This window comes from Meleagris gallopavo, chromosome 3 (genome assembly GCF_000146605.3).
Source record: "Meleagris gallopavo isolate NT-WF06-2002-E0010 breed Aviagen turkey brand Nicholas breeding stock chromosome 3, Turkey_5.1, whole genome shotgun sequence".
NCBI classification, from domain to species: domain Eukaryota; kingdom Metazoa; phylum Chordata; class Aves; order Galliformes; family Phasianidae; genus Meleagris; species Meleagris gallopavo.
Genome location: NC_015013.2, coordinates 79058961 through 79069474, shown reverse-complemented (window position 1 = coordinate 79069474; position 10514 = coordinate 79058961). Strand labels below are relative to the sequence as shown.

The following is a 10514-nucleotide window of genomic DNA, read 5'->3' as shown; positions in this document are numbered from 1 at the left end:
GATAGGCATGGCCAAAAAAAAACAAAAACAAACAAACAAACAAAAAAAACCACTGTCAAATCAAGGATTTGTTCAGTGGAGTCATTTATCTGTACAGTGATGGAATCCTGGGCAGGTTTTTGGAAGATGGTTCCCTCTCTTGCAGTAAGACTCTTTCACTCCCTGTAATGGGTGGGCCCTTTGAGAGGGACCTTACGAAATTGTATTTGCTTAACTCTTTAGCCTTGCATGTGAAAATAAGAACCTGCAGAGCTGCATTAAAGCATCGAAGTGGAAAAAAAGGGAGGAGAGGACAAGACGTGCTTAGATATAAATCTTCATTCCTTTTGCTCAAACAGTCTGTCTGAGAGGACATCTGTTTTTGCATATCTTCTGTTCTTTATTAAAAATAGACGTAGATGTTTATTGTCTGCCTCAGAACAATAAAAATAATAGAAGCTGGTGTGTTTAGTAATACACTGGCTTGGGCTAATCACACACTGCTGATGCAGGAACTTAGATCTCAGAGATACTGTGCTGTATTTTGTCAGTGACAGGAACAGTGCAAATTGCAGGGGAAAATAGTTATAAAATTCAGAATTGTTTGTTATACTTGTTGGAAAAAGTGAAGATGTTGTTTTGGGTTCTCAGCATGTAGTGATCACTCAAGATTAGTTCAAAGTGAACGACTGAAACTGCCTTGACAGTACCATAGTGTCATTGGGAGATACTGAGTGCTCATCAAAATCAGGAACACGCAGAAGAAGTTATTGCTGCGGTGGAGTGTAGAGAGAGGTTTCTGAACCACACAGCAGCAATTAGGGGAAGGCAGAAAACAACGGGAGCATGGGGAGGGAGACAAACTTTGGCCCAGTGCTGCCTGCACTGTGTGCTCACTGTCAACCAGTTCCCACTTTCGCCCCAAGAAAGTGGAGTTGGAAGAGCACGGCTTGAGCAAATGAGAAGCCAGGGGACTGAAGGTTGGGTGACAGAGTAATGCACTACACTGATACTGGAAACTCTGCCAAATGAATGCAGTTCACCTGTTTTACTTTTCTGTGTAGGTGTAGACCAAAATATTGCAGCCTGTACTTTCCAAAGATTTTAATCTTTGGAAATCTGCAACTACAATATAAAGTAAATTACTGTTGCTCTTTATGTGATGAAAATTAGAGATTATGTTTAGTCTTTCTGCAAATCAGCTGCAGATGAAGCACTGAATAGGACTCCAAAATTAACTTTTTTTAAGCTTAGATCATCAATTTTAGGATTTCATTTTTCCTCTCTCATAATTATAATGTTATTTAACCAAAGGAATCATAGTATTTAAGACATTAAAATCATTTTGGTTACATCAGAACATAATGTTAGTCCTTCAACATATGTGCGTACATGCTAACACACACATGTGAGTTATAGACAGGGAGATTGCATTTACTGAGATGCGTGCTGCTATTATGTTTCCTCTATTAACTGTTACCAGATCACATAAAAATAAAACTTGCCATAATAAGACATTAGCTCTGGCTACAGAACTGGAAACCCATAAATTTTGCTTAGGTTACAGAGTCTTTTGAGGCTGGCTTTGTAAGGCCCCGAGGAGGACCTGGGGCAGTACCATAAGCTGCACTTTCCCAAGTCTGAGAGACCTTTAGTGTTTAAGTAATGCAAAAGCTACAGATGCAGATGTAGATACTCTGGTATGGTCTGGAGTTGTGTGAATGAAATGTGTATAGGGAGAACAGAGGCAAGAACAAGAGTGAAAAAAGAACAAAATATGGAGGTAGAGAGGAGACTTCTATATTATGAGGGTCATCTCTGGATCAGCCAGTGTTCAGTCCAAGCCCAGAGAAAATGATCATTTCTGAAACAATAGGGCATACAAGAAAAGACATAGAGCTTCTGTTTCTTATGCCATTCAACAAGATTTAGAAGGAAATGCAGCCAGAATTAATGGTCATTACCTGATGAAAACCAGACATCCTTGGGAATAGGCTCATACAATCCAGGATAAGGCTAAATGCAATTAAAAGGACTCCACTGAGGCCAAAATGGCAGAGGAGCCAGAGGAAACAGATGGATCTTGAAGTGTGGAATCATCATCATGAGGAAAGTACTTTTTTTTTTTTAATAGGAAAAAAAAAAGAATTCTGGGTTAGGTAGTTAAAGCAACATATGTTGGCCTAGAAAGCATAAACAACTTTAAAGTGACAATGACGCTCACTTTACTTGTAAAGGGGAAATTCCTCTTAAAAGTTACCTGTGAAATGAGAAAATGATTGTCAGAATTGCATGTGAAGAGCTTTATGAATTTGCTTCTGATAAGCAAATGACAGTATGACAATACGATTTAGTAACTTATCTAGTATATTAGGATTCATGGGCTACCCAAAAGTTTTGCCCTCAGGCAAGACCTGTAGTAGTTACAGGAAAATGATTTATGCTTTGTAATAAACATTACCGCTCAATCTGTTTGATTGCTCAGTGGTTAAAGTCCCCAAAGAAAAGTCTTGATTCGAATTAGGACTGCCGTGCTTTATCTGTCAACTTTATATAGTACTGTAAAAGTCATTCAGCTGACAGAAATACCAGCAGAATGTTTTATAGATTTTGTTCATATGAACCTTTGTATCAGTGAGGAGAAGCGATGGAGCTGTGGTGCTGTACGGCAGGATTAAAGTTGCGTGTAGATGAGTAGTTTCACTCAGTGGTTCACTGCAAATGAACATCTGGACTACATATTGGTTCCATGTGTGTAAATGAGATCAGCCCAAATAATGACCAGAATCAATCAGGCTTCAGTCTTAAAGTAACGTACACTGGTACTGATTTGTTAGACAACCAGAATTGGCAGCACCTTGCATAATTTGGCACCAATTGACAAAGATTAGGCTGTATGGGGGCCTGACCAGTTATTAATTTCCCCCCCCTCCAAATATTTTGCAAAGTAAAATCAGCTGCGGCTTATTTGTCCCTGCCCCCTCCTTTTCATACCAGCCCTAATTGTTTTAGACAAACAAGTGAGCTTGTGGCCTGTTCACTTTACACAGGAAGACATGAATTCTTTGATCCATACAGTATTCTCTGGTTCAACCTTGGAGCTATTTACTAAGGAGATTTATTTGCAGACAGACAGTAAAGCAGTTCTTTACAAATGGAAATGAGTTCAGCTTCTTTGATATTTTGGCTCAAGTTTCTTCCCTCCTTTAGGAGCCATACAGCAAAACAATTAATATGTACCTGCTCTGTTTCCTTATTTTTTGGAGAATAGCACAAGCAAATTGTTAGAAATTGCTCAGATGTTATGCAGAGTTTTAAAGTAGAGTAACACCTCTGGACATAAAAATGAAGTGAAATTCACCTTGTACTGATTTGAATTCCAGATTCACAGTAAAAACTAAATATATATTCAGCATACTGCTGAGTTTACTTTCACACAGTTCCAGAGGTGCTGTCACTGAATGTGCTATCATTTTGCTAGGAAGTGTTTTCTTTGTCCTTTGGCTTAAGAAAAGGGAGACAGTCAGTCTGGTGACCGAGAATGAGGAGACATGAATGTTTCTCTGTCCTACTCTCAGTAAAATAAATGTAAAGCTTCTGAAGGCAGTGAAGCTGCAGTGATGCTGAATTGTTGCATGGGAGAGGAGATTTGGCATGCCTCCCTTGTTGGTCTCCTGGCATGTTGCAGGGTGCTTCCTTCACCTCACTGTAAATTCAGGACTGGGTTTATAAACCCCAGGAAGAAACAAGAAACGGATTTTAAAACATGTACTCCCCTCAAATGATTTTGATACCCTTATTTTTTATTCTTTGCTAATTAAGTGGTATTTGTTACAGTCCAGTCCCAAAGGATCTTTTGTTCACTTTTAGGGATTGCTTCCATAAATTGTGACATACAGCACCCTTTAGGGGAACAGAAAGCAAGGAAACCAAAACTCCAGGTGGAAATTAAACAGGCAAAAAAACAATTACCTGCTCAGGTCAGGAGGGCTAACACTCCCCTGACAAAAGCGTGAGGGAATCTTTAATGGTCACAGGTGGTGGAAAACTTCTGTGACTCAAACCAGGAGCAAGACATCCAGCAGACAAGCGGCCCCTGGTAGCATGCTGGCTGATTTTGCTGATGCGGGATCAGGAAACAGGCAGAGAAGCTCGGTGCACCCCTAAGGCTGTACCCTGCTGGGCGTCTCGGCATCGCACGGCGATCTTTCTCTCCAGCTCTTGCCCCTGCCTGACCTCGCGTCGCTTTCAAGTGGAATCGAGATCAAACGAGGCGGCTCTCGGTGATCAGGATGTTTGTTTTGTTTCTGTGAATGGGCATTGCTTGTGATGTGCGGCTCATGCTGTAGGGATAACTGCTCACTGTGGTGAAAGGTGCTGGGTCCTGGAATCTGTGATTCGTCTGTTCTGGGAAAAATGATAACGAGATTATCGGGGATCTTTGAGCGCAAAACTTATTTTATCCTAACAAGCAGGTCATATTACTCTACTTACTGCATTCCTATGGTACTTTTCTTAAAATAAACCTCTGCTGTATGTGCATAAAAACATTCAAATCTGTCTGAAAATGTTTTCTTATGTGCTGCCTAAATCAAAGTGTAGGTGTAGAACAGTTACCCCTCTATCTTCCCCGAGAAAAAAATCCTGCTTATATCTGTCATTTTTACTTTGACTGCTCGTATCTGGTTTGAGAGCGTTATTAATGACATCCAACTGACATAAATTTCAGTTTGTGGGGGAGTGAGACATTTCTGTGAGTGCTGTGCCATGTGGATAGCATCAGCCTGCCCAGAAAAGGACAAAGATACCATCGTGTACTATCCATAATAAAACCAACCCTTCAAAACTCTTATGCAAGAAGCAGCCTTTCCAGTGATGGCATTTGACAGTGAATCACTAAGCCTTCTTTTCCCATCATCTCAGTATTCATTATGTTTCATGACAAAGAATAAAAGAAAGGCTTTTTCTTCATAGTGTTTGTGCCATTATTGTGATGTTTGTAATCAGTAATTTGTTTCTTTGAAGGGGTATATTTCAGTATATGGACATGCCTTGCTGTGGTTGATTTTTTTGTTTGACTTGATTGTTTTTCATAATGAAAATGCCTTTTCATGTGGGATTTTTTTTCTTTTGTCTCTTTTTTTATTTTTTTGAACGCCTGAATGATGCTGATGAATGGTGATATGTAAATGAAATTGCAAAAAAAAATACTAACAAGCATTAAAAGAGTTATCCCATTTTATAGCAGTTTAGAACTGTTTTTTACAGTTGCTACTTTAACATCTTAAGGATAGGGAAATGGTTTCTGTGCATCTGAACCCAGAAGGAACTGCTGTGATCACTTAGGTTGGTTTGATGGTTCCAGGATTTCCATATAGTAAATCCTGAATCAAGCTGCTACAGTCTGATTGCACTGGAACATATCTTTTTAAAGATAGCCAGTTCAGATATCAAAGTGAGCAGATTATAGGAATTCCCAGTGGTTTAGGTGTGTAGATGTAAACCTGGTTTCAGTTACAGAGGGAGCATAAACGAGCTTCAGAGCAGACTGAATTGCACAACCAAAGCCATTAACGCTGTGGTGATGCTTCTCTGTGTTGAGGGGATATTTCTTTCCATCATGTCCCCCAGGAGTTCTCCAGGATCATGGCTCCTTTGACATTGTAAATGCTTTATAGCTGCTTCATGTGGTAAAGTTCACCAGAAACAGTAGGACAGCGATACCATCATCTGCTGTATAGCTGTGCAGCATGTTCTTTTGCAGCTCCTCCCAGAGAACGTTTGCTGTCCAACTCTGGGCTCATAGGCGCAGTTCAAAACAGTAGGAATTGCCTCATCCTCAGAGATTCTTGAATCTTCTCCCTTGGTTGTCATCTCCTGTCTCGCCTGTGCCAGATAACCACTCATGTAGTTGTTTTCTTCAAAAGCACCCAGAAAGAAATTTTTGTTTGGCTTCGCTTTTCTGTTCTTAAAATGATCTTTCAGCAAGTAAAGATCTGAAGAAATGAGACTGACTTAATTGATACATTATGGGAAATGATGTGCGTATGGATGTATGTATTGCGAGAGAGAGAAAAAACCGCATCCCTCTGCAGTTGCACTTCTAGATGCGGAGTATCCCAACTTTGTGGAGTGTGGGGAGGAAGGGGGAGCAGTGAACTTAACTTTCTGCTGAATGACTTCATGAGGAATTTCCCCTGTGGAGTCTGTCACGGGTTGGACTTGTGTCCTTGGAAATATCACTTAGCCCTCTGTTACATTTTTCCATTCAGAAAAGGGCACTAAAACCACCTTTTTTTTTCCTACAGTTGCTCGGAGAAACTAGGTGTCTGCAAAGTTTTGTGTTGCTTTTCAAGGGAACAAGAACTAACTGAATTTCACTTTTTGATCAGATTTTATAACTGTAGCTTGCCACACATCTTTTGCCAAAATGTAAGGTTGTGTGTGGAAGTTGTGCACCTCCACTCGTCCTGACATGTGTGCTCCCACTGCCCACCTCTGGCCTCCGGTGTGTGGCTGTTGCAGTTTTAGTGGTAGCACCACACCAGACTGTTTTTCAAAGGCTGTGTGCTCATCTGCAGGCTGTCCACAAGGGGTGATAATGTCACCTCTCTGACAGCCTTCATATAGATATTTGTTATCTACTCCTTAGATAACTCAGCTTAATTCAATTTGCTTTTAGTTTTGTTTTGTTTTGTTTTTCTCGATGTCTGTGAGACCAGAGCTGCTATTGGACACAAATAAAATGTAGGATACTAAGAAGATTTAAAAAATGCCAGTCAGAAGGGAGGATCATCTCACTGCAAAGGTGAGAACTGGACCCTGAGACACATTTCATTCCTGACCTTGCTCTGACCAGGCCTTTCCAGATGAGACAGTGTTAAAAGCCATCATCAGCTGCAGCAGCACCCCACCTCCCAGCTGCTTGCATGTACAGGAGGAAGCACTCAGCAGCTTGAACAGAATTGTTTACCAGTTCCTGTGGTTTGCACATCCCATATGGAGAAGCCCTGGCCTATGGTGCAGCAATCAGGGATCTCCAGGAAGTGTGGCTGAGGCATTTTGGAGGAAAGGGAGATAAGTCTTTGTCATTTCACTTCTTGTGTTAGAAGTTTTCTTACAAAATGGTTGCTCTTCCCACTAAAAGTCAACCTCTTGTTCTGCACTTTAGAAATAAAAATAAAATTTTGGAAACATAAGACCTGGTATTCAGGAGGAAGGCAGATTCTGCAGCAGCACAAGGTTAGGGCAGACAGCTTAGGAACTTCGGGACTGGAAGACTGGTACAGAGCTGCTCAGAGTGGCCAAACCTCAGAGCTTCCAGCACTTGTTCAGAGCTGAATATTGCTGGTTCTGTTGCAGAGCTTTAAGGTCACTGATCTGGGGACGATGGTGTTTATCTACCCTGATTTTTAGGGTACTGGATTTGGTACCAAAGTTCCTAAAGTCTACCTCACTCCCGTATTTTTAGCAGCTATGGGCATCCTGAATTCAGCTACGGAGCTACCCTAACAACTCTGCCCTCTATAATGGGAAGAAACAGCATAGCCTTTCCCTCTTCTGCCTTATCTTCATACTTTATGGGATGCATTGCGAATAAGAGTGCGCCACAGCTCTGTGACCTTCATCTTCCCAGTGATAACAGCCTTCCTCCTCCTTCCACCTTTGGTCATAAAATAGCTACCCATGTAAATTGGTCATTTATTTTGACGTATGTTATAGGCTGCTCTAAGAACTGGAAAACAGGATGCTGGCTCACTTGGAAGCCAGCAGCAAGATGGGTAGTTGAACCCTGAGCTATTCTGCAGCGGTGGGCACATCAGCAGCTTTGCTTTTATATCCTGCTCAAACTAGGTAGCGTGCCAGTTTTTTTATGCAGATCTATTGTGATAGTTTTTCACAGTTGGTACTGTGAAGTATGTCCCTTTTCCTTTCCAGATGCTCTGTGCTACCAAATAAGGGGAAAACATGTGTTTCCCAATGCTATGATAAGTCAGAGGTATAAGTTACAGCTTTACCATATTGAGAAAGGAATGCAAAGTGCACCCTTCTCTATCAGCACAGAAAAAGTTTATAGAATTCAGCTATAAGACATGGCAATTTTTACTGAAGAAAACGGTATCAGTGCTGAGAAGCAATTAGGGCCTTTTCTGTCTTGTTGATTTGCTTTTTATGTTAAAAACTATTTTTACTAGTTAGATTTCTCTTTAGATACAATTCTATATATTTTCTTTTTCCTTGGCCAGTCTCTCACAACTAAATAAAAAAAAGAAGAATTATATCAGCTCATTTTAGTTAGCTTCTGCTTTTGAATAACATTTTCTAATTTTTATGCACAGCTGAATTTAGTTTAGTTAATAATAAAATATCCAAAAAAGGGGGATACATGAAAATGGATTTAATCTGTTCACCAGTTTGCAGTAGTTTATTTTTTTTCTTTTCAGCATTTTTTTCTTGCTTTGGTTTAGTGCAGTGCTTTGTCTGAAAGGAATAAAAATATCCAGTTCTGTTACCATGCTCTCCTTAAGCAGGAAATGAGCTTAAAAAAAAAGGCATTATCAGCCAAATCAGCTACACAATATGTTGCTAAGTTTCTCATTTTCAGATAGCTATTAAATAAATAAAAACAGAAACAGTGATTGGCACTCGAAAACCCAAATAACCATGAAATCTGAAACATTTCCTTGTGCCAGAACATGGTGGATGCTGGGAGAATCCGTTAGCTTACTTCTTAACTTTGCATAAAAAAACTTAGACAAGAGAACATTCAGAGCTTTAGCATTAGCCCATAGTGCTCCCCATTTTCTTCAGAGCTGGCAGAGTTTGCATTGAGAAATGCCCTCCTGGCTAATGCCAGCAAGTATTGTAGGTTGTGGGTACGCTTGGGTGCTGACCTGACTCTTATTACTTCGTGGAGATGGCTCTTCAAGGAAGACATCTTTTCTGGAATGTTGTGGTGATGCTTCTGGGGCTGAGAAGCTCTGTGGGGCTCACCAGAAACGTTCCAGCACAGCTGTGGTGACCACCACAACCACCAGAACCACCAGGCCCACCCTGGACCTCTCTGGCCAAGGCCACAGCTCTCCGACCTCCAGCAGGACATCCGGTCACACAGTGTGGTGTTGGCCTCTGTCTGTTTCTGTCTTGGTGGTTCTTTGATTTGCACATCTGATGAGAAGTTTGGTTTAGAGAGGGAGGAGGTGGAGACCGGGAGTCCTGAGCAATCCAGAGATACAGTGCAGCCTACAGCCAGATGTGCTGATGGATGCTGCAAAGAAAGCATTTTCTTTTTGAACTGTCAGCACTGTCTGTGGCTTGACAGAATATTTTATCTTCATTTTAAACTTTTTACTCATTATTAAAATATTTAAATTGGCTGGTGTGAAATGCTGGAGGAGTAAGTAGGAGTTTATTTCAGGGCAGCGGCGCTTAAAAAGAGCCCCATAAGCACAACCATGTACGGAGGCGACAGGGTATCAGTCCAGAGGAAAACTTACTGTCAGTTCAAATGTAATCCATATGTTAAAACTATAGAAAGTTTTTGTTAGTCTCATGGTTTGGCTAATATTAAGGAATGTTCCCTCGTGGGAGACTTAACTTTTAAGATCACGTAATGATAAGTGCTGTAATAAAATAATCTTTCGGGGTGATGTTAGAGCTGGAGCTTTGGTTTTGAAATTATGTTACATATTGATAGATAATGACATTAGTTGACTTGGGGGGCAGTGGGGATTGGTAACAACTTCATCTCACACACGGTAAATACATACAGCTCTAACACTGTGGTTTAAGGAACAGAGATCTGCTGTTTAAATGAATGTGCCACAGGTTTCTACCTCAAGAGAACAGGGGCTGACAATTTGTGAATGCCATGCTGTACTTCCAAAAAAGCAGGCAGGAAAGCAATGTGGCTATTCCTTGTTTTTTGCAGGAATGTCAGTCTATCAGTAGCACTGACATTCTAGCATTGCAGTTCAATGAAAAAATGGGTGGTTGAAAAAAAATAGCTAAAGAAACACAAGCATTCTCTTGTCTCTACATTTTAAGATAAGATTTTCTCTCTGTTCAATTTTGCACAGTTCTAGGTCATACTCAAATGAGGTGCAAATTTACAAAAGGAACAGAAAATGGCTGCTGTTGAGATAAGCACGGGAGGAGGGGGTTGTCCAAGGAGCAAGCAAGAAAGTTTTGGGTGTAGAAATGACTGTGATACAGTTTGTTTCTCTGAAAATCAGAGTAGGGTGAGACAGACTGGGATCAAGTCCAAGTTTTCAAAACAGCTCAGGGGCACCTAGATAAAGTGCTGGATTTTGGATTATGTTCTATTCTCAGGCATAAGGCAGTCAGACTTTGAGGGAATCGGTGAGAGCTGAATTCCATTGCAAATCCAAGTGCATACTACTTTCTTCCTCCAGGCTGCTATCAGTGATCAGCGAGAGACTGTGTCCAGTACAAATGAGTCCAAATATGCAAGGGTAAGTCTATTCCTGAAATAAAGAGGTTATACTACTTGAGACTGTCCAGTCTAGCTAAAA

At 40.7% G+C, this 10514-nt stretch overlaps 1 protein-coding gene across 5 annotated transcripts in view; it reads left to right on the top strand.

Moving 5' to 3' along the window:
- Window positions 1-10514, top strand: part of TRPS1 (transcriptional repressor GATA binding 1) — a 173550-nt gene that overhangs the window by 93523 nt on the left and 69513 nt on the right. For 3 of the 5 annotated variants that reach the window (XM_010709244.3, XM_010709243.3, XM_010709246.3), the window contains one exon: window positions 10395-10454. The exons of the other annotated variants lie outside the window; for them this stretch is intronic. In XM_010709244.3, coding sequence (XP_010707546.1) covers window positions 10395-10454 — 60 coding nt within the window. The remainder of the gene's footprint in view (window positions 1-10394; window positions 10455-10514) is intronic. 5 annotated transcript variants of the gene reach the window in all.